This window comes from Notamacropus eugenii, chromosome 1, assembly GCF_028372415.1.
Source record: "Notamacropus eugenii isolate mMacEug1 chromosome 1, mMacEug1.pri_v2, whole genome shotgun sequence".
NCBI lineage: Eukaryota > Metazoa > Chordata > Mammalia > Diprotodontia > Macropodidae > Notamacropus > Notamacropus eugenii.
In genome coordinates, this window is record NC_092872.1 from 567,614,020 (window position 1) to 567,638,970 (window position 24,951).

At 36.3% G+C, this 24,951-nt stretch overlaps 1 protein-coding gene across 6 annotated transcripts in view; it reads left to right on the plus strand.

Moving 5' to 3' along the window:
* Positions 1-24,951, plus strand: part of ARHGEF10 (Rho guanine nucleotide exchange factor 10) — a 222,008-nt gene that overhangs the window by 190,354 nt on the left and 6,703 nt on the right. For all 6 annotated transcript variants that reach the window (XM_072634362.1, XM_072634365.1, XM_072634367.1 and 3 more), the window contains one exon: positions 10,872-11,046. In XM_072634362.1, coding sequence (XP_072490463.1) covers positions 10,872-11,046 — 175 coding nt within the window. The remainder of the gene's footprint in view (positions 1-10,871; positions 11,047-24,951) is intronic.

Consider the following 24,951-nt stretch of genomic DNA (forward strand, 5'->3'; position numbering starts at 1 on the left):
CAACTCGGAGAAGTAAGTGCAATTATTATCCCCATTTTTTATGTGGTGAACTGGGACAAACAAAAGTAGAGTGATTTGCTCAGAGTCCCATGGATAGTAATTGTCCAAAGCTAGATTTGGACTCAGATCTTCCTGACTCTATGTCCAATACTCTGTCTACCATACTACCAGCTGCCTTTAGATGCAACGTGGGGAAGTGACTTGCTCATGACTAGCCCTGGTTACTAAGTGACCTTTACCTTAAATCTTCTCTCCATATTAATTTTTAAAAAGTATTTATTTATTTTTAGTTTTCAACATTCACTTCTATAAGATTTTGAGTTCTGAATTTACATAATGAGAATAATATTCATGTATGTGCATATACATATATATATGCACACATACATGTATATTTTAAAAAGAAAAAGATTTTTTAGTTGCAATCAAGACATTTACAGATTTCTATTTCTTCTAGTCATGTTTTCCCAAATTCTAACACTCTCAGAATCAGCCATTTACTTGTAGATAATCCAAAAATCTATTTTGAAATTTGGCTAAGAAGGTAGAAGTAATAAAATTGTATTCAAACATAAACCTGCTTTATAAAACTCTCTTTACTACTTAAGCTAGCATTTTTTTTTTTTTAATGTCAAAGGTAGCAAGATCCTGGTCCCTTGACTTTTGAACAACCAGATTCATTGTGTTGGTCCTGTCGTGCTTAAGAAACCATGGTTCACTTCTTGGCACAGAGACATGGATTTGCAATTATACCTGTAGTGCTGGGGGAAGCCTCTGAAAAGAGATTCCAGTTCTGCAGTACACTGGTGAAACAATGGCAGGTCATGCTAGGCTTCACTTTTGGAGAGACTTAACTCTAGGATACATGCCCAGTAAAATATGTGGCTGTAGAGTTAGAAAAACAGGAAGGTTTGAGAAAGTGAAATGGATTTAGGATGAGAGGAAAGGGAGGGTAGTGGTTGTTATCAATGATTTCAAAAGAATCGATCTGATAGTCAAAGCCCTAAATAGCCTTAGGGTAAATTTATTCTTAATGTAATATGTAGTTGGTGAAGTTCTAAGGAAATGCTAAAATACAGACAGTTTACATAATAGCATGAAAAAAGCAATATTTCTGATAAACAGAAATAATGGGAGGAACATTTTGGTGATTTTTAAGGTGGTGGTGGCATTTAAAAGATTGTTCTTCCTTAAAATTTTGGCTACTATCTGGATAATTCAAGAAAAAAAAGGCATCTTCAGTTTCCTGGAAATTTCGGGTGAAAGCTTCCCGTCAAATTAACTGAATAATTGCTTCTATTCCTATGGTTTCATGTTGTGAATCCAGACATGGAATATTAACTTTAAAGGCCTCTGGTAGTTAATATAGCTCATGCCAGAAGAGTCTGATAATTCTGTTCAAATTACTTATTTGTTGCTGCAGGGTGCACATTTTTCAATCTCAAATTGGTTACTGCAAGACTTTTCAATTTAAATTTACTACCCTCTTCCCTCTTTTTAACCTGTCTAGAATAGTGCTATTGGTATCTCCAAAGTAAAGGGAATAAAATGAATGTTTTCTCTTCCTTCTTTCCTTCCTTCCTCCCTTCCTCCCTTTCTCCTTCCCTCCCTTCTTTCCTTTCTTTATTTTCTTCCTTATTATTTTCTTCCTTCAAACAAATTTTAGAGTGAAATACTAAAAGATGAGAGTTGATATGTGTTAAGATGTATCATTTCTAAATAGTCATGTCCTTAAGCTGTAGTTTTTTCTTTTTGTTTTTTGGGTCATTATGGAGTGAGTGCTTGTGTAATTGCTATGAAGGCAGCTGGCCAAGAAGTACTTTACCACTAACATCATCATCTCCACTACCCTCTATCTTTCTGGGAATAAGAGCCGCTGAATCCCCCTAGACCATGTTTGCCTCTGCCTGGGAAGTTCTGTGTAGGGTCCTGCCTTTTGATCCCAATTCTTAACTGCCCAGTTCCTTTACAGGATCACAGGTTTAGAGCTGGAAGGGACCTTTGAGGCAATCTAGTCCAACTCCCTCATTATACGGATGAGAAAATAGAGACCCAGGAGGAGTAAGTGACTTGTCCAAAGTCACACAGGTAATAAGGGTGGCAAACGAGATTTGAACCCAGGACTCCTGAATCTGTGCTCTTTCCATAGTACCATGTCTTTTTCACTCCCTGTCTTTCTCCTGTTTGTCTTGGTCACCCTCTCTATCTCTTCTCCTCTTTCAATTGTCTGATTCTGGGAACCTGTGTTCAAAGTGACTTGCTCTAGCAAGTGTGCTTTGTTACGTTTGTAATGCTTTTTCTATTTTACTTTTGTGCAGTTTTTTGTTTTTGTATTTTTTGTGGTTGGGCAGGGAGCTCAGACTTGTGATTTCATCAGTATTTGAAATACCTAGGGATCAGTAACTCATCTGTAAATTTAGTCTTAAAGAATTGCCTGGAGACACGTAGATATTAAATGAATGACTTCCCCAGATCATACAGCTAGTATTTGTGACAGATATCTTCCTGTCTCTAACGGAGCCCTTTATCCAGTGTAACACCTTGTGTTTAAAATTTAAAACTAAGTTTTCAATATAACAGTGTTTTAACAACATGGTTAAAACAAAAACAATAATTTAAAAATACCATGACTGTTGAATTTTTAAATAAGAAAAAATTATCAGTTTTAATAATTAATTTCTCTGACCCAAAAGTTACAAAAGGAAAAAAAAGTGTAAAAATTAGTTTATTCAGTGGTGTGTTTGTGTGTGTGTGTGAATTTCAACCTTTAATGGCAAAATTTTTTCCTATATGTTTTTTTTTTTAAATTTGGTCTGGGGAACGTGTAGGAAAATTATACCAATTAGTAAAATGCAATTGACAGAATAACTGTTCAAGTATGAGACTACTTTCCAGCTTGATGCATTCCACAGGAGAATTCATGGTGGATTTTTAAATGACCTGAAAGGAAAGTATAGTTAGGTAAGCTCCTGAAATATATTAGGGGAAGGGGAAGAAGAAGATAGAGCAAAACACAGACATAATAACCAAGATTGTTAGCATTGCTAACTAATTGTCTTAAAATAGCAATTTTCACAAAAAAACCTTTTAGAATCTAGAGCTAGAAGAGACTTAAAAGAGTACAACTTTGGTATTTTATTTTTTCTTAAAATTATTTCCAAGTAATAAGCATTTATTTTCTCTTCCTAACAACTTCCCCCATTGGTGGGAAAAACCTTGTAATAAACACTTAATGAAGCAAACAAATTCCCATATTGGCCATATCCAAAAATATGTCTCTTTGGCATTGTGAGTACGTCACCTCTTTGTTAGGAGCATCCATCATTAGTCCTCTCAATTTGTGGTTGGTCATTGCATTGAACTGAGTTCTTAAGCTTTTCAAAGAGAAATTTGGGAAGACTTGTATGAACTGATTCAGAATGAAGTGAGAAGAACCAGGAAAACAACTGATGCAATGAATTCATACATCATGAAGAAAAAATAACTTTAAAAGATTTAAGAACTCTGATCAACACATTTTGACCAATCACAATTCCGAAGGACTGATGAAAAAGCATGCTTTCTACTTCCTGACAGAGGTGTAAAGATTGAGATATATACTTTTTTGTATAGGTGTGAATGAGGATGAACATTGAGATAGATACTTTTTTGACATGGGCAAATTGGGTGGGAATTCATTTTGCTTAACTACACATGCTTATTTAAAAGTATTTTTCTTTAATTCAGTTGGGGTAGGTGGAAGGAGAAGGGGAGAAAATAGAATTTTGTTAGTTAAAAAAATTAGTTAATTCTTTCAGAGTTTATTTGGCTTTATAACATTATTGTTACTGTTTAGATTATTACCTGGTTCTGTTCATTCCAATCTGCATAGGTTCATACAAGTCTCCTAGGTTTCTCTTCATCTCTTTTGTTATTTCTTATGGCACAATAGCGTTCTACTACATTTATTTATCATAATTTGTTCAGCTGTTCCCAAATTAATGGGCATTCCTTTAATTCCAGTGTTTTGCCACTACAAAGAGAAGTATTATGATGTTTTTTATATTAATGGATCTTTTTCTCCCTTTTTGATCTCTTTAGTATATGGACATAGAAGAGATATCATCTTAAGTTAAAGAGTATGCACAGTTTAGTAAATTTGGGAGAATAGTTCCAAATTGTTTTACAGAATGGCTAGTCCAGTTCATAACTGCACCAACCATTCATTAATGTGCCTATTTTTCCCATAATACTTCTAATATTTGTTATTTTCCCTTTCTGTCAGTTTGATCAATCTGAGGGCTGTTTTAATGTGCATTTCTCTAATTATCAGTGATTTGGAGCATTTTTTCCTGTGGATATTAATAACTTAGATTATTTTCCTAGAAAAGTTCCCACTTATATCCTTTAGCTATTTATCATTTGAGGAACAACCCCTATATTTTTCAGATGAGAAAAATGAGGCTCAGAAAAGGAAAATTATTTGCCAAAGGTAACAAAAAATTAGTGTCATAGCTGGGACTTGATCTCAGTTTCTCCTATCTTTAGGTCCAGTTGCTTTTCCACCATGTCATCCTTGAATATATTTGTCTTTGATAATCAAGATAGAATTTAATTTTTCAAAAATATGTTTTTTAAAATTTTTATGAATTATGAGTCATTTAGTAGTAGGCATGAACCATTCTATAAATAAGAACAAAGCCTGTGATTCAGGGATTCCTTATAGCCATGAATGAGATCATTCACTTATTTTCATTAACTAAGCATATGAAATTTACATTTTGGTGTCTAGTTTCTTCAGGAAAATTATGCAAATATGATAAAGTTCACGCAATGGGAAACTTAAAGATTTTAGAATTTAAAAACCCAAGATGGTTAAGTACCATCTTGGGTTTTTATGAGTTTGTATTTATTTTCATTTGCATGAGTAAATGATTAGATGCTGGAAGATCTGCATTCAAATCCTTCCTCTAACATTTAACTTTGTGAACATGTACAAGTTATATAACTTCTGTAAGCCACATTTTCCTTAACTGAAAAGTGAGCATAATACCCTTTAGAACCTACCTTAAAAGACTACTGTCAGGTTCAAATGAGATAAAATATATGAAGTACTTTGAAAACTTTAAAGTGTCATGTGAATATCAGTTGTAAGTAATATTATTATGATTAATTCTGTTCAATTCAACAAATGCAAAAGCATTGGGCTAGGCACTGAGGATACAAAGATGAAAATTAAGCAACCCCCCCTATCCTCAAGGGGCTTATAATCTGCTTGATGTAGATTCCTCTTGAGATACAGGATAGGGAAGGGAGAAGCCTCCATATATAGAAACAAGCATAAAGTTATACAATTTAATTGTTTTGGGAAAGAGAGGAGAGAAGTATTGGGGCGCTGCTGTAAAGGGAGCCAGTTTTTCTATGAGGCAGAGATGAGGAGGGATTATATTAGGGAAACCACCTCTATATAGAAATGAAATCATTCCATTTTTTTCACTCTAAGTTGCATAGTTCAGTTGATAGAATGGTTAGGTGTATTCAGTTGAATGATTGGATTCAAAGTTGGTATCAGCTTGGAAGGAGATATCTCATGGAGTGTTCCTGGGATTTGTGTATGACCTTGTTAGTTAATTTTTTTATCAATGACTTATACCTTTGCAGAGGACAAAAAGCTAGAAAGGATATCCAACAATGAGAACAAAGGATATCTAACAAAGAGAATCCAAAAAGATCTCGACAATCCAATCATTCATTAGCATTAATAAACACTGGTTGACTGACTGATGGCAGAATATAATGAAGAGTCAGATCAGATAAAATGAAATAATAATAATGTAAAGTCCTGCACTTGAGCTCAAAAAATCAATATCAAAAGTAAAGATGGAGGAAACATGACTAAAAAGATGACACATAGAAAAAAAGCACTGAATTTAGAGTCAAAGCACCTGGGTTTCCTAGCCTAGAATTCAAAACCACCCAAATGATCTTGTTTATTTCTGACTTCTATCTTTCAAGCAACCTTCAGTTCAACCAAATGGATTTACTCACTGCTTTTCTGATTACACATTCCCACCTCCCATGCCTTTGTCTATGCTGTTTCCTATGTCTGAAATAAAATTCTGTCCTCTGCTTGCCTGGATTCCATTGTTCCTTGAATACCCAGCTTAAATCTCTCTCCTCATGCCTCCATGACAAAAAGGCAGTTTGATAGAGTAGAAAGGGCAGGATATTTGGAGTCCAAGAACCTGTGTCCTTTGGGTGCCTTGAGGAGCTTGGTTAAGTCACTTAATTTGTGGATTCAGATGAATTCTGCCAACTGTAAAATAAAGGAATTAGACTTGATGACCTTTGAGATTTCTTCCAGCTCAGAAATTTATGTACCTGTGAACTTTTCTCAATTGCTCCAGCACTTTAAGAGAGCTTCCAGTTCCTGTACTATTTTGATTTGGTTTTCCTTTATTTTTTTTAACCTTCAAGTTATAAGGTAAAAAGCTTAGATAGAAGTCTAAATAATATTGTTATTTCTTCCCATGTCATTCTTTTTATTCATATTGAGCTTGCAATCTACTAACACCTCCAAATCTATTCTATATAGCATCATACATGCAGAATTGAAAGGGAGCTTAGACTTCAACTAATTCAAGCCCCTTCATATGATAGATATGGAAAGTGAGGCCCAGAACCTGAGTGAGTTGTCCCAGATCAAAAATTTTGTAAGTGCAGAGCCAGAATTGAGGTCCTCAGATGCCAAATCACTTCCTTGTCCGATTGTGCCATATTGTCTCTGGGTCATGATGTAGGTGGTACCTAAGCTAAGTCTTAAAGGAAGAAAGGAATTTAGCCATGCAGAGAACAGGCACTTTTATTTGAAACAGCATGGACAAAGGTGTAGAGGTGGAAATGTGTGTTCAGGAAGCAATGAGTAGACAAGTTTAGGTGAAATGAAAGGTTCCTGTGGGCAGAGGAGAAATACAATGTGTTTAGTAAGGCTTTGTAGGCCAACTTAAGGAATTTGGGTTTTATCTTGTAATTCTTTGAAGGTTTTTTAGGGAGAGGATAGATGGAAGGGTGCAGAATCTGATATGAATAAGTGTTAAAGTATTAGGGTTCCTATTTTTGCTAACATGAAATGGTCTAGGACTGACTCTTAAACAATCATAGGTGACAGTTCAATTATAGTCCAGGATTTTAGAGTTAGACAACTTGAAGTTTGATTCCCTGTTGTTCTACTTATTAGCTCCCTCTGAATTTTTAAACAGTTCGGTTAAGCTCTCTCATCCTCAGTATCCTTGTCTATAAACCAAGAATAATTCCTGTTCTACTTACCTTACAGGGTTGCTATAAGATTCAAAAGATATGCCATACCAATCAAACTATCAGATGATTATTTTCTAGAGCTGGAAAAAATAATATCATAACTCATCTGGAAGAAAAAAAGGTCCAGAATATCAAGGGAACTAATGAAAAGAAATGCTAGGGAAGGTGGCCTAGCTCTACCAGATCTCAAATTGTATTATAAAGCAGCAATTATCAAAACCACTTGGTACTGGCTGAGAAACAGAAGGGTAGAGTGGAATACACTAGGTACTAAAGACACAGTAGTCAATGAATATAGCAATCTACAGTTTGATAAATCCAAGGACCCTAGCCTCTGGGATAAGAACTCACAATTTGACAAAAATTGCTGGGAAAACTGGATAGCAGTGTGGTGGAAACTAGGCATAGACCAATGCCTGACACCGTACATAAGAATAAAGTCCAAGTGGGTACATGATCTAGGTTGATAGTATTGATTGATTGTACAGTATAAACAAATTCATAGAGCAAGGAGTAGTGTATTTATCAGATTTATGGAGAAAGGAAGAAGTTTTGACTAAAGAAGAGATAGAGAGCATTATGAAGTGCAAGATGGATAATTTTGATTACATTAAACTGAATGTAAAAGATTTTCCACAACCAAACCCAAAGCAACCAGTATTAGGAGGGAAGCAGAAAACTGGGAAAGAATTTTTGCAAGTAGTGTCTTTGATGAAGGCCTCATTTCTAAAATATATAGAGAACTGAGTCAAATGTACAAGAATATAAGTCATTCCCCAATTGATAAATGGTCAAAGGATATGAAAAGGCAGTTTTCAGAAGAAGAAATTAAAGATATCTATAGTCATATGAAAAAATGCTCTAAATCACTATTGATTAGAGAGATGTAAATCAAAACAACTCTGAGGTAGCACATTACACCTATTAGATGGGCTAACATGACAAAAAGGAAGATGATAAATGTTGGAGAAGATGTGAGAGAGTTGGAACACTAATTCATTGTTGGTGGAGCTGTGAGTTGATCCAGGCATTCTGGAGAGCAATTTGGAACTATACCCAAAGGGCTACAAAAATGTGCATACCCTTTGACCCAGTAATACCACTTCTAGGACTGTATCCCCAAGAGATCAAAAAAATGGGAAAGGTTCCCACATGCACAAAAATATTTATAGCAGCATTCTTTGTGGTGGCCCAAAACTGGAAATCAAGGGGATGCCCATCAATTGGGGAATGGCTGAATATATTATGGCCTGTGAATGTAATGGAATACTATTGTGCTATAAGAAACGATTAACAGGAAGACTTCAGAGAGGCCTGGAAAGACTTATATAATCTGATGCTGAGTGAAAGGAGCAGAACCAGGAGAACTTTGTACAAAGCAACAACCAGTGTGTGAAGAGTTTTTGGGTAGACTTAGAACTTCATTCCAAAGCAAGGATCTAAAAAATTCTCAATGGTCTTAAGGCAAAATTCCTTCCACATCCAGAGAAAGAACTATAGAATTCAATTGCAGAATGTAGCAGATCATCTTCTTTTGTATTACATTTTGGTTTGTTATATGATTTCTCCCATTCATTTTAATTCTTCTGTGCAACATGACTATAGTGAAAATGTATTTAATAGGAATGTATGTGTAGAACATATATACAATTGTATGCTGTCTCGGGGGGGGGGGGAGGGAAGGGGGAAAGAAGGGAAGGGAGCGAAAAAAATCTAAGTTATATGGTAGTGATTGTAGGATACTGAAAATAAAAAAAAGAAAAGAAAAAGAAAAAAAAGAAAAGTGTGGTAGAGTTGGCAGTCAGGAAAGGGCTTTAAGCAAAGAAAGTCAGTGACTGCTTTTACAATGAGATATGTTCCTGGAAACTGTATTATAAGGTAGCATTGTCATAAATTAGCTTAAGTGTGTGCTGCACCTGTTGCTTGCTCGTCATTGGTAGAAATGTTGAGATGAATGAGAAAAGAAGGAAAATCCAGGGGTGTCCTAAGGTACTGGGAAATGAACAGAGGGGCAAAATGGGGGGTGAGAAAGAATCAGGAAATGACAATAGAAGTGAGTTGGAACTGGTTTGGTTTTGTATTTTTTTTATTTCTTTTCTATTCCCATCACAGCACAATTTCTGTCACATTTCAGGCATTTAATAAATGCTTGTTGACTTGACTTGATTAGCCCCTATTAGACTGTGAGCTTCTTGAAGTCAGGAAGTGGATTCCCCTATATTTCTTTATCACCCAAAATGCCTAGTACTGAGCATATTTCATAGTAGTGTTCAATAAACATCTGTAAAGAGAAAGTAAAAAAAAAAAGATTCAAAAGTTTATTGTAAAGTGTTTCATAAATATAGAATGCCATATGTGTGAGCTGCTGCCACTTCCTTGCCTGGTGCTAGCCCACAGACTAGCCCAGATTATGGCCACAACTGCTGGCTGTATTTGGACCTTTTCCTTTTTCTTTGTCTCCTGGGATTCAGGATGATTTCTGTGAGCCGTGGAAGCTGCAAGGATGAACTTTTGAAGCACATAAGAGTGCTGCTATAGCTGTAAAACAATTTTTAATTCTGCCAAGTGCCTTCAACTTTTGAAAATAAAAAAATCGCAGTAACTTGATTATATTGAACTTTCAGTAATCTAATTTTCCAACAGACACAGAACTGTCTTGAGTGATAAAAGCCTGACCACATCCCCCCTCAGTCAGTAAATTTCAGTGGCTTCCTGTTATTTCCAAGATCAAATATAAAATTCTCTGTATTATAAGTCCTTCATAATCTGGCCCCTTCCTACCTTACATTTTACTCCCCTCCACACACTCCAGTGATACTGACCTCCTTTCTGTCCCTCATCTCCATCTCCTGATTCCATGCATTTTCACTGGCTTGCCTCTCCGTGCCTGGAATTCTTTCCCTTCTCATCTCCACTTTCTGGCTTTACTGACTATCCTTCAGGTCTCACCAATAATCCTACCATATGTCTAAGATTATCTACAATTTACTCTGTATATGTCCTGTATATATACAGGATTGTTTTGCATGTTGTTCACCCCATTAAAATGTGAGGCCTTGAGAGCAATCCCCAGCCTTAATAAATGTTCATTGACTGACTGCCTGATAGCTTTAATTGTTGCATTGTTTGACCTTCATTCTCAAAGAGGACCATAACATCAGGGAGGTGATGCCATGACATTCAAGGGAATTGGATCTAAGTGAGAGTGGGCTGTGCAGAGTCACCAGCCTCACTATCTCCTCCAGAACCATCTGGGTCCAGAGGTAAGATATGGATCAGCATGACTGGAGATGGTCCTGGATGGATAGTTTTAATTATCTATTAGGTCATCGAAGGTGCCTGCCAAATACCTTGGAAATGTAATTACATGGTTTGTATTGTATACTAATCAATCAAACTCCTTAAAGCCCTATGGATATGTATTTTCAAGGGACCAACTTCTTAGGAGAAAAATATAAAAAACAGAATCTACAGGAAACTTCCACTTCTAGAAGTTCCATGTGGTGAAGCTATATGAGTACCAAATTTTTTTTTTTCATTTCTTATCTTTTTGTCATTCACTTTCATTTTATCAGAACCATCTAGAGGCCCATCAAGAGGAGGGAATGGTGATCTCTCACATGGCAGTTGCTGGAGTTGGCATCTGGATTGCCTTTACATCTGGGTCTACTCTCCGTCTTTTTCACACAGAGACACTAAAACATCTTCAGGACATTAATATAGCTACCCCTATTCATCATATGTTGTCAGGTAACTAGTTTGTTTTTTGTTTGTTTTTATGTGTGATCATGTATGTCTCTGTGAGGGTGAGGGTTTATATGTGTTTCCTCCTAACAGACTGAACATCAAACTTCATTCTGTTTGGTAGAATTTCTTCATCTGCTTCCTGAAAGACTACAAATTTTCCTCATTCTACTTGGAGAGTTCTGTTTCAGTAAATCAAACAAGAATGTTCGGAATATACACTGTGCTAGGGCTTGAGCAAGGGACAAATTTTAACTGAGACATCATCCTTGTCTTCTTGGAGCTGTCTAATAGAAGGCATGAGGCACCACCACAAATGACTGTATCACATAATATTGCATAGTCAATGAGTTAGGGAGTCATGAAACAAAGTGCTATTTGAGATCAGAGGGGAAGGTCATTATTACTGTCAGAGGATAAATGAAGACTTATAGGAGGATGTAGCATTTGAGATAGGTTTAAAGAATGGGAAAGAATTCAGCAGGCCAAGAAGCAGAAAGCTATGTGTTATATAGGAAACAGTATTAGCAGGGGCATGGAATCAGGAGGGTTGAGAGTGGAACATACGGGTATAAGATTTCATAAGTAGAGAGAGCTCTTGCTGAAGAACTTTCTCAGTGATTCAAAGCAGTATCTTCCTTCAATTTCATCACCTTCTTTTTTTACTTGTAATCTTAGAGAATTGCATAGTAATACTGAAAAGATAAGTAAATTTCTTGCTGAAGAACACATTGGCAGTGTGTGTCAAAGGTGGGACTTGAACCCTTGAACCCTTCCTAAGTTAGAGGCCACCTCTCATTCCACTGTGCCTAACTGCTATTCAGAGCTTGTAGATAGAGGAGAATAATGTGACATAAAGCTTGAAAGCTTGAATATTTCCACAACATGAAGGGGCAATAAATGTTAGGCAAAGGTATTTGAATCTTACTTGGTAGACACTAGAGAGCCATTGACATGACCAGATCAACACATCTAAATTATTTTTATCTTAGTATAAAATATGGATTGGTGGAGAGGATAATACAGTGGAAGCAGGAAGACCTGATGAGAGGCTGTTATGATAATCTAGATGGGTAGTGATGAAAGTCTCAGTTAAATGAGAAAGTTAGAAGTCAGACTGTAGAAAGTTAAAAAGAGAGTGAGTGGAAAGGATGTGGTAGAATGAACATCTTGGCCACAAAAGGGAGGAAAGATATAAGACAATAGCTAAAGAAGAAGGACAGACACATCAGATGATATTTTTTTTGAGGGTAGGGGAGACATGGGCTTAGGCAGTAGAGTAGAAGACAGTAGACAGGGAAAGGATGAAGATCAGAGGAGACCAGTGAAGAATCTGGATCTGATGGGTTCACTTCTTTATGTAGAGGGGTTGGCCTTGCCAAGGAGAAGGGCTACCTCATCATGTTTACAAGGAGTGGAGGTGTGAGAGGGCAGCTGAGTGATATGATATTCAGCAAAGAGAAGAAGAAGGAGGTCTTGGTGAATGGCATCAATTTTTTCAGTGAAATATGAAGCAAGATTCTCAGTTGAGGGAGTAGGGCAGGAGAAGAAGAGTTATGGGAGATTGGAGGAGGGATGAAAAGTTTTTGAAAAACCATTGTGAGTGAGTGAGATAGTGAGTTGATTAGGGAGGTATAAAAGGATTGCCTTGCTGTGGTGATGGCCCAGTTGAAATTATATAACATAAATTTGTAGTGGACCTAGTTTGCACAGTTTTCTGATTTTCTTCAGCTTGGTTGAGTAGTATGTCATCAGGAACAAAGGCAGCAGTTAGTGGGAATAATCCAAAACTAAGGCTTTACAGGTCATGTTTAGCACCAGGATAAGGGGAAAGGGGCCAAGAGAAAAGGACAATAGAGAGTAGAACTGGTTCTGGAATTTTGGAATTCTTTTTCTCTATATTATAGTCCATCAGGGCTCATCAACTGCTCAATAAAGAACAATGTCTTTTACGGGTGGATGTTTTACATTCTGATTACTGAATTTTTTTTTATTTGTTTTTTTTTTTTTTTACTTTTGTATAGCTTCAAATGAAAAGTGAGTTTCCTCAGTAAAATGACTTTCTCCTCAATCTTTTATATTGTGTTTTTTTGTATTGTCTCAATCATGTCAAGATTTTTTTCTTCTTAGCATTGGTTAGTAGATTTTTTTGTTGTTTGTTTGAACTAGTCTTCTCATTGTTCTTAAAACTTTTAAGAACAGTATAAAGGAATTGGATAAGAGCTTCTCCAACTTCTAGGTCTTTCTGAAGACTTTTGCTTATTCTGTGGGGATTAATCAGTTTTGAAACAATATTTTGTCAGTTGTTGGAGTTTTCCATTTTTTACTTTCTTTAATATACTTATGGTCACACCACTATCATATATATGAGTGATCCTTGAAACATTTTATTTCCCCACACCAAGCAATCACTGTAATGTCTTTAACAGTCATTGAAGATCTACAATTTTGCATGATTCCTTGGCATAATATTGTAGCACCAACACAATATTCACAGTGCCTACAGCAGCCATGGATATCCCAGCACAATTCTGAATCACCAAATACCACAGACTCTCCACATGGAAGACAGAACCAAAACATTTATTCAGACACCAGGAAGCCAAATCCATCATAGCAACAAAAATCTATTCACAATAACAATGGAGAGAACAATACCATCCCCAACCCTTCATCATGCTAAGCTTCCCATAAACACTCGCAAGCCTAGCTGTCTGCCTCCTCTTTCTCCCTCAGTTCTGACTGCTCTGACCCAATTTCCTCTCAGCTCTGTTCTATCTCCACCTCTTCCTGTTCCACCCATTCAGCAAACTCCTCCCACCATAGGCTCCATGTGACTCAGACTTTCATGTGACCCAGGTAGGTCACATGGGCCTATTAATGAATGGGAAAGATCTTCCCATTTAAATTACTGTTACAAATATCTATTCTTAAAAATCACAGAACAAAAAATAAAGAAGACAATTAAAAGTGTGTATGGCATGAAATTGAGCACTTACTTGACAGAAAATTAAATAAGGTGAAGTCTTCCAGGTTTAATCCAGTTTCATCTGGTTGAGAGTTAGATATTCTGAATTAAATGTCAAGAGATGCACTCATATTTGACTATTACTGTTACAAAACAAACCATATCAAAATTGTTACTTGTACCAAGTAATTCTATACCACCATAGTGAATGTCTGATGCAGAATTTGAACCTAGTTCCTGATTCTAAATTAAATGCTCTTTGTAGTGTCCTTTTGGTAAGCAATTAAGTTAAATACATTTCAATTCCTGGAAACTTCTTGGTACCAAGCTAGCTGCCCTAGGGTGGTGTCACTTTTCGGGGAGCTTACATTCTAGTTTTTAAAAAGCATGGAAACTTATAGACATCAGAGTCAAAATCTATGTAAGACACTAAAGAGACCATTTAATTAGAAACAAAAGAACTGATTCTTATAAATATAAAAAATATCCACCACAAGGGAATTTATTATAATAGACTTTTTTGGCAACCAAGACAAGCATGAGGGTGGAGAGGACTACTCTTGGGTGGTAGGAGATCCTCAACATTGTTTTAATAAATACACTTGCAAAACTGCCACAACTTCTCTACCTCTTGGACTTCTTATCTGCAGAATGGATAATACTTTTCATTTATGTATTTCATGAGGATGTGTGGTGATGAAATGAGATAATTAAGAAAGCATTTTCTGAAAGGAGCCACAGGAGTTCTTTAGTTGACTGTTAAGAGAATTACTTGAAGGGCACTAGAGATTTATGGGAAAACTTTTATCCAATACAGATGTTAATCATGGAAAAAGTAGAAAAGTTATTTGTGAACTGAACTCCATTCTTTCTTCATGTTTAAATTAATTTCCCACTGCATGCTGACTTTAATGCTACAACATTTATATAAAATGTTATTTCTTGTTGTTGGAGGAAATAAGTGTTTACCTTTATTTGGCTTTATTTAAAATGTATTTCTGTGCTTTCTTTGAGAGAATTAGATATTCTTACTGTATGAGGTAGTAAGATGTTTACTTCTAACAATAGCTATCCTTAGGCAAAGGAGTCTAATGTTACTCCACAATAATATGTTCATGCCTTGTCACACACATCAAATTAGACTCCAAATTATTTCTTTTAAGGTCAAAGTGCCATAACTTACATAAGACTTAAGAGGGAGAACTTTGTTAGGTAAGACCTCAAGATACCATATTTTTAAAGCCTGAGATATATTTCAATTATTCTGGGAGAAACATCTCCTGCATGTTTCCATGAGTCGTAAGATAATAACCAAAAAAGGTTATGAGTCAAGAAAGTAGGAGGTTGCTATAATGAAAAGGATGAGATGCAAAGGGAGCTTAAAATACAAAAGTTAAAAATCCTTTATTAAACTATAAGTAGCATTTGTGGGTAGGTAGCTATAGAAAAAAAAGGAGAAACGGAAGTTAAAAACTTTTAATTAAATTATTTGGGTGTTTTATTGGAACTTTAAATAGTGAACTTAAGTATCTGATAAGAAGACAAGGCCACTCAGATGGAATTGTGATTTGGTGGATGCTAGAAAGGTCCAAAAATATCTCCTAGATTATCTAACCCTCATGTCAGAAATCCTCCTACAATAATTTTTTGAGCATAAAGATATGCTAAGAATAAGCATGACTTGATACTTAGAGGGCCAGCTTAAGCCTCACTCAACCTCAGACAACCTGGGTTCATGTACTGCTTCTGACATGTATGAATTCTATGACCATGGGCAAGTCAATTTACTTCTTAATACTCAGGCAATCCTAAGACTATAAGATGCAGAACAGTTCTTAGAACTCCTTAGATAGACTGTATTAGGTTCAGAGGAAAAAATGTATTTCTAGAAGTCCTCAGCAGAAATGCAAAACCCTGGAAGGGATGATACTTTGAGGTCACTTCATTTAGTGACACCTTAATGAAGATTAGATGATTAGGTTGCTCCTTGGTTGAGAGAGCTAAACTGAAGTAGTAGACCTGGAACAAAAATACTGTGATAGGGTAGTGGAGTAAGGAGAGGGGTTCTAGAAGTCTGGATCATGAGATGCTGCCTAGGCAGGGTTTTAGTACAGTAAAATAGTGAGAAGTTCTGAGTAACCAAGCCATTACCCATAGGCCCCAAGGTACTCGGGAGGTGGAACCATTAAAAGGAGAAATGGAATGGTGCTAAGTACAAGTTTTGTCTGTTTCACAGATTTTCTGAGGGCTGACTCCCTGTTATGAAACATGTTTGGTTGACTTTGAGGTTGACTATAGGGTCTTTGCAGGAATGAGCAGATATCAGATATGACCTCTTTGGCACTCTTAATGAATTCTCAGCTATTTTGGTAGAAAAGTGAAGCATTGAAATGATATGCAAATGATTTCTTCTTTTTAAACCCACAAACTTATTTACAGTCTTCACTGCTCTAAAAGCAGACTGACACTTTGTAATGGTCCTTGAAGTAAATGTTTTCACTGAGCACACGTTAGTGAAATGAATGTTTACTATTGGGACCTCTGTTATAGCTGTTGAGATAAAACCAAATTAAATTTTTGGTTTGCCAAAGCATGCATTTATTTTTCCAGTTCATGGAAATAATTTATTTTGCCTACATATCAAAAGGTTAGATCTTGAGGGGCATAGGGAATGAGACGCCATTGTAATGACAAGCAGTCTTGCAAATCTAGCGAATGAGTGGAAGGGTTGCTGTGATCAAGCTATTCAGTGGCTCACTCCATTCCAGTTGGCACAGCAGTTGTGGAACAGGAACCAGTGTTCTGACTGACATCACTCTTGTCTTTCCCACCATGGTTGCCATGGTTTCCAGACTCCTAACAGGCTAGCAGCAGAAGTACTGATGCAAACTTCCTAGTCAAGGCTTTGTACCACCTACAGGATTTTAATCAATCACTTTCCACTTCTGGTTAGGGAGAAAAGGGTGGCATTTTTGCAGGCAAGTGTGGGAGGATTTTTAAAAATTGTCCTATACACTTTTGTGTTTTAAAAGTATTTTAAAAACGTATTTTTAAAATCATAATTTAAAAATCTTATCCTTAGCCAAACATCATTAGTCATCAATCATTTGCCAGTTTCCTTCATGTCCTAAAGTGGACACAGGACATCAGAATGGTTCCTCTAATGATCAGACTGAATTGCTAGAACCTGTTAATTGTGATTTAGTCTAATTTGTTCATTTAAAAAGAAATAATGATTTGGTGGCTTTGTTTTATCTCACATTCATTTCTGAATATGTCAATTCTGTTAATTCACCCACTTAGCTAAATGTTTTTGTTACTGTTGTTATGCAGTCAGTTTCAGTCATGTTCAACTCTTCATGACTCCATTTGAGGTTTTCCTTGGCAAAGATACTGGAGTGGTTTGCCGTTTCCTTTTCTAGTTCATTTTACAGATAAGGAAACTGAGGCAAACAGGGGTAAGGGACTTGCCCAGGATCACACAATTAGTAAATGTCAGACCAAATTTGAACTCAGGAAGATGAGTTTTCCTGACTTGAAGCCTGTCACTATCCACTGTGTCCACCTAGCTGCCCAAGTTAAATGCAAAGATTAAAAGGAGAGAGAGAATGCCATTTAGTAAAACTAATCGCTATACAGTGTCTGATGATATATGCAAAATTCCACCTGTAGTTCTCTACCCCTATAATGAAAGGGTGGAAGTGTATTTTTAAATTTTCTCAATTCCCCTCCAGGGCCAACCTTGGATATTCTAATTACACAGGTTTAGTTTGTGTTTTTTGTTGTTTTTTCCTTTACATTATTAATAGTCATTGTATATGTTCAATTCTTGGTTTTGTTTACTTCCCTAGACATCAGTCTATATAGATTACCTAATGCTTCTCTAAATTATTCATATTCCTTGTTTCTTATGTTTCCTTATGTTCATGTATCACAATTTGTTAAGCCATTCCCTGACCCGTGAATATGTACGCAGTTGCTAGGTTTTTGCTACTACCAAAGAGCTGGTTGGTGCACATTAGACCTTTCTTTCTGTCTTTGACCTCCTTGGCATATATGGTTAGGAGTGCCAGCCCCCTTACTCCATACGTGAGGCAGCGTAGGCCCAGAAAGGTGTTTGAGATCACCTGAGCATTAAGTAGAAAAATCAAGATTTCGGCTCACCTGCTAGAGATGTTTGTCTCCCACAGGGTAAAAGTCATGATGCAATTTTTCATGAGTCTTTGAGGAACAAACTTGGAAACTTTAACAAGTTATTTCTCTTTGCAGGTTAGGGTTATAAACTAATTAAGGAGGCATTCATTATTTTCCCTATCTTTTTGCTTATTTATTTAATATCCATATCCTTTGTGTTCCTATTTTCCAAGGATGGTAATAAAGTATAGCTTTGAAATATGATCATATCTTGAAAATATTGTAATGAGTATATATTTATGATACATTTGTATTTTTAAGTGGTTTTGCAGTTGCTTAGGTTGGGAGAGTGCATAGGTGTAACTTCCTTCCTCTCTTTTAGAATAATAACACAGATTTCCTGAAAACCTACAGAGTAGAGAGAGATTGTAAAGATAGTATTTCCTATGTATCACATAAGTACAGCATTCATTACACACGTATTTCCACTGTTTTCTACCACAAAATGCTCAAGATAATGTGTTCTTGGAAAACAGTTTAAAGTCTAACACTGGGCCACAGAATTGAAATGGGGATTGGAGGTGAAGACTTTCTCCCATGAAAAAGGGAAAAACTTGAGTGTTATTAAAACCCCCTTATGATAATGGGCATGTCATGAGCAGGAATCAAGATCCAGATGATAAGGTTACAGTATATATGGCCAACATTTATTGAAGGTGTCTCCGTGTTATAATGAGGTTTTACTGTACCTCAAAGATACAGTTTGTCATAATTTACTTAAAATAAAACCCATCCATCCATGTTACCCACAATCCAGCAATTGTAGTGTTACTAAATCTTACTTCCTCCGTAAGCACATTCTAATACCAAGCAGTAAATTAAATATCTAAAAGTCACAAATGGCCGGGACTGAATAGTAAAACCCAACCCTGGTTTAGAAAGTGACTTAGAACAATTTTAATGGAATTCTATTTACCATATCCTACAAGCTGTTGTAGGTTACATCCTGAAGCTGCTGTTTCCTGGTTTTTCATTTATAACAAGATTTCAAAGGACAATTTTAAAGACCTTTAACCCATTTAATGGAAGACAGATATTGCTGACCATGATTTTTAGTCTTAAGATAATTGTACCTGGTTTTCACATATAAATGTTGCCCCCAGAAATTACATTTAAAATAATAATTGCCAATAATTTATCATTTTATTACCCATGGATATTTTTCTAAATACTATATCCCTCATAAGAAAGCTGATATGACTGATCTTTTTAGACTAAGCTCTGCTAGGCTAGACTAGACCCGGGGTGGGGAACCTGCTGCTTCTAGGTCTGAGTCTTCAAAGGGTCACACTTGAGGACCTAGAGGGCCACATGTGGCCTGGAGGCCACGGGTTCCCCGCCCTTGGTAGGCTTTATGTTGAAGAGGCAAATTCCAATAGTCAGTGGCCACTCATGTCTTCCTATTTCCTTACCCTTCCCACTTTACCTCAATGCCATTCCTGTTACCACTTTGAGATTTCAGTGAACTTCGGTGTGTTGGAATCTTTGTAGGACTTGATCACACCAGCCCTTCCAGTGGGTAGCCTGACAGAAGGTTGCTGCTCCAAGACCCAGACTACCTTTTATGATGTTTCCTTTTCCCAACTGCCGTAGCAAACCTTAGAGACAATAGAAGAACTTTTAGCCAGAATAAGTATGCTTGCCTCGGGAGCTCCCCATGTTACTGACTTTTATTCTGGCTAAAAATAGAACATGTCACGTAAGAGAAAATCCAAACATGGATCTTTAGTTGGCCCCTGAAATGAATAATTTCATCCTGCTTCTGAGAGTTTCTAGTTAAGTGGGAGAGAAAAGTTAGCATCTGGGGTTCCATTGGTCTTTTTCATCTTTATTGGTAAATAAAAGATGTGGTGTGAGTCTGTAGAAGATCTTCTAAGAGTTCCCATTGTAGTTCAGATGTTTTTCTCTAGTCTTTCCTGATATTGGAGTCTGTTTAAGGCCTCTTATCCTCCTACCAATTCACATTCCTTTTCCCCCACACACTGCTTTTTTTTCTCCTCTTCCTCCCTTTGAAATCATTCTTCAGACGCCTATTCTTTCTTTTTACATACATACATACACACACACATTCTTGTTCAGTCATTTCAGTTGTGCCTGACTTTGTGACCCCATTTGGGGTTTTCTTGGCAAAGATACTGGAGTGGTTTGCCATTTCCTTCTCTAGTTCATTTTATAGCTGAGAAAATTGAGACAAAAGAGGTTAAGTGACATGCCCACGATCCCAGAGCTAGTAAGTGTCTGAGGTCAGATCTGAATCCATGAAAATGAGACTTCTGGATTCCAGGGCAGGCACTCTCTCCATTGTGCCACCTACCTTTAACAACAATAACAACAGCCAAATACTTCATAGACTCAAAGACCATAGGATGTCAAAAGAAGGAATCTTTAAGGCTATCTAGTCCAACTCCCTTATTTTAGACATAGAGAAAATGAGACCCTAAGAGGCTGCCTTAACCCCAGAAATATAATACATGGTAGAACTGGGATTACCGAGTTTTACCAATTATTGTGGAAAATTGTTTAAAATAGCAGCAGATATCCTCAAGAATAAAATTTCTCTGTATATATTATTTCCATAGGATGCAAAATGGCTTGTGTATATGTACTTTAAATGCTTTCAGGAAAGCATTTTTTAAGAAAAGAGAAAGTAGATGGAATTATACACCATTTATTTTACAGTGACTTACCAGTTTCTGTTTTTAATAGTGGTCAAAGATAATTTTTAAAATTTTATGTCTTTTATAGATGTGTTTTATGAAGAGACTTTTAAAGTATCAAAGTGGGAAAATGAAAAGTCCCATCATCTTCGTTTGCCTATGTGTATTAAAATTATTTATTTGAATAATAATTCTGATAATCCTCCACTTACCCACAAATCAACATCATGAGGATAATTATCTACAGAGGAAGATATAACTTGGAATGTTTATTTCTGGAAGAACTAATAAATGTGGGATTGGCTTCAAACCCAGAATTGATAGAATACTAAGCAAACATTCTGGAAATGTGACACTTATTACCTTGAACACTTGAGGTTTGTGATCTCATTCACATGGTTATTCCCTCCATCTGTACATATTAAAATTCATCCACTACTTTTCATCTTGTACACTTCTTGTCCACATTCTTCTACAATTCCTCCATAAAGCAGCCACCCAATATTCTAGGGGATAGGAGGGGCATCCTTTAAGTCTTTAAATATTCCAGGGTTACGTATGTAACACTTGGACTGGCCATTTATTATCCTTCACCAAAACTACATAACCAGACAGCTTCCTTTTAATAGCATAATCTATAATGCTGCTTCTTTCCTAGTAGTCATCACTAGTGATATGCTATAACCTATTTATACTCTCAAGCATCTTACTATTACCCTCTTTATCGCCTGAAATTTTGATCAGTTTAAATATTTCTTCTTATCTTCTAGTATTCAATCACAAAGATAAAGGGATAGAAAAGATTATGGGACATTATATACAGGGACTAACACATTGACTTCTTAAGGAATTTCATGAGAATCCCTTAGCAATATTCTCTTCTTGGGATGTTTTTGTTTGTTTTCATTTTAGTTGTAAGTCATGGAATTCTAGAGTCCTTATAGAGTTAAAGTTTATAACCATACAAAGGGAAATGGAAAGGCATCTATTGATAATGCAAATGATCACCTCCAGATAATGGTGGACACAACCTAGCTGAACCATGTTACAAATAAAAAAATTAATTACGCAGGAGAATCTGTGCAAAAAGATATCATTAGAAATGTGTGATCAGAAAAAACAAACAAACCAATAAGCCAGTCATATAACATCAGTGAGGGTTAATTGATGGACAGTTCATATGCTACAATGGCACCCTATAGTAAAAAAATTTTAAAGGATGCCTCTGAGATATTGAGTTGATCCCATAGAGAATTTATGGTAGGATATGAGTAAGAATGGTACAGAATGGACAAACATGGATGAGGTACAATCCCCATCTTTGGAGAAAATACCCTCAAGGATGAGATCACAGATCCACTGGAATATTATCTTTTAGTCTCTATTAAGTCTTTCTTGCTGTTTAAATTGAATAACCTATATGATATATATTATAAAATGGCATTCAAAAGCAGCTTTATTCAAGTTTGATGACTGCTACACAATTTTATTTATTGTATTATCATTTCAGATACTGAAAATAATACAGGTTTTTAAAGACTCATGAACTAATAGTATTGTGTGGCAAATAGGATTAAAATATATCACTGATAAAGAGAATATTTGCTGCTTGTTACTCCAAGGATTACAGAATGTCTAGTACATAGTTCACCTACCATATTAAAATTAAGTTAAAAACTGTACCAAAACTCCAGGAAAATCTTGGCTATTATCCATAATCTGAATTAACTAGATATGAAGGGAGAAAGGACCCCAAACAAGGGGAAAATGTTAGTCAGAAATGTAAACTTACAGAATTAGAGAATGTCAATTTCAAATTGAGGTTATTCATTAGAGAACTAGAGGCAATGTGGTGCATTAGAGAAGGGTGTTGGAATTGGAATCAATATGTCCTGAATTCAAATCCTAGCTCTCACATTTTCAAGTTTTGTGACCATAGACGAGTCACTTAACTTTCCTGAGCCATGGTCAACTCTCTTAAGTTTTATCTACAAATCTGTACATGGCTCACAATTCTCAAACCTATTGTGAAAATATATCTATATTTTAATTAGAGGCAGTATAATGTAGGGGTTCATGTTATAGAGTTGGATTAAAGACACCTAGGTTTGAATCCAGGCTTTGATAGTAATTAGTGTGATCCTGGACAAATTACTTTATCTTTCTGACCTTCAGTTTCTTCATCTAGAAAATGGAGATAATGAATCTTGTCTAGCAGCAGTGGAGTGAAGTGGAGAGCAGGGTTGTTCAGGCTCTCCACTCTTGCCTTTCTACTTTCTTACCTTTCCTTTCTACTGATGGGTTCCTTAGTATGACCATCTTTTCTCTGCTTTGGAAAGGTATAAAAAGAATCTATAATTCTCTATCTTTCCAGTTCTGACCCCCTGTCAGAGATAGCATTCTGACGAATCATTTTTAAATCTTTTAAAATTGTTTTCTTTCCTCCTTTAGACTGATGTTCCCCAACCACAAATCCCAGTAAGTGCACGCAGATTAGCAAATATCTGTGGTTACCATTGTTTATAACAGCAAAATAAAGAAACAAAGAAAAGTAAAACAAAGAAAACAAAGAAAAGTAAAGAGACTTTCCTCAGTGCTCAGAGGAAAAGACTTTGGGTTCTCAAAGAGAGTCCAAGGAGAGAGAGAAAACAAAAACAAAAACAGAATTATAGTCTCAGAGTCTATAGTATATGTGTGCTTGGGGGGGGATTAGAGTGAGAGAGGGGTTGCTGCTGTTTGTCCTTCACTCTTGAAAGAACCATGACTTGTGAGTGAATTGGATTTAAGTGAGGCAGGACTGTACAAAGTCACCAGCTCACTTTCTCCTCTGGAGCCATCTGGGTCCAGTGGCAAGCTATAGATCAGGATGACTAGAGATGGCTGCGGAGGAGAGGAGAAAAGGAAGGTATGTGTCTGAACCTCTTGCCTACTTGCCCCAAATGGTCTGACTTCCAAAGTTCTGACCCCATTCCCTCTGAGTTTCTACTCTTCTAGCTCCAGGTAACTCCATTACAGCCTCAATTTCTCTAGCTTTTTGCTTGTTTGGGACCAGGCTTCCTCCTAGAGTCTGACTTCTATCTGCATTCCCTTGAACTAGCTTCAACTAGGCAGTTATAGTCTCTGCTACCTCCATCTTCAAACTTAGCTGCAGTCCTTGGTTTGGTTTCCTAGTGCTCTTTCAGAAAGCATTAGGGATTCTTTCTCTAAAACTATCAAAAGGCTCCTTATAGTTCTACTCTCTGAGGATCTCAACTGTAAAGACTACCACCTCCAACACAGGAAATGGGAGGATAGAGTTGTCTTGACAAGCTAGTACTGCTGTGGCTTCCCTTCTTGATAGTTAGGCCAAACACAAGTCTGACTGCTTTTCAAGAGGCTTCACCCTGTGGGGACTCTCCAATATATTTCCCAAATTCCTACCTCTGCAGGGTAGATCCTAATCAAGCAATAATCAATTGACTAATAGCCAAAATGGCTTAGAAAATCAGAGTTCCTCAGTTGTTGCTGTTGATGTCATTTTAAAATGCTAAATCTTTCTTTTTGGTCCTTATCAAAGAGCTGGTAGGGAAAAGTACAGAGGTAATCTATGTCCTGGAAGCAAGTTCATCAACAATTTAGCTGCCTTGCAGACTCTTTCTATATTGAGACAAACCAGTCAAACAACTTGAAAAGGTAGCAGAACAGAAGTCACATACTTCCATTTGTAATACTAGCATCACTGGGTTGTTGGTGGAGAAGTGCTGTGCAAATTTTAAAACCTCTGTATACAGGAAAGTTCAGATTTATAAACCTCTTCTAAAAAGTGACAGACCACAGTCAAAGAGGAATAAAACTAATGTTTTCATTTTTTTACTGTGGGGCCATGCTCACCTCTGGTAGCTTTGCAAATTAAAAAAATATCTCCTGACTTCCCAAGCAAATTTCTAAAAGTCATGTTATTTTCTTTCCAATCTACAAAGCCTTCATAAATCATAAAATGTAAATAACTTAAGCTTTTATATTAAGAATGAATGTTAGCATTTAAAAATAAAGTCATATATTTCAGGCACTATGGTGGTTAAAAAAAAAAAAAAAAGATGATTTCCACAACTG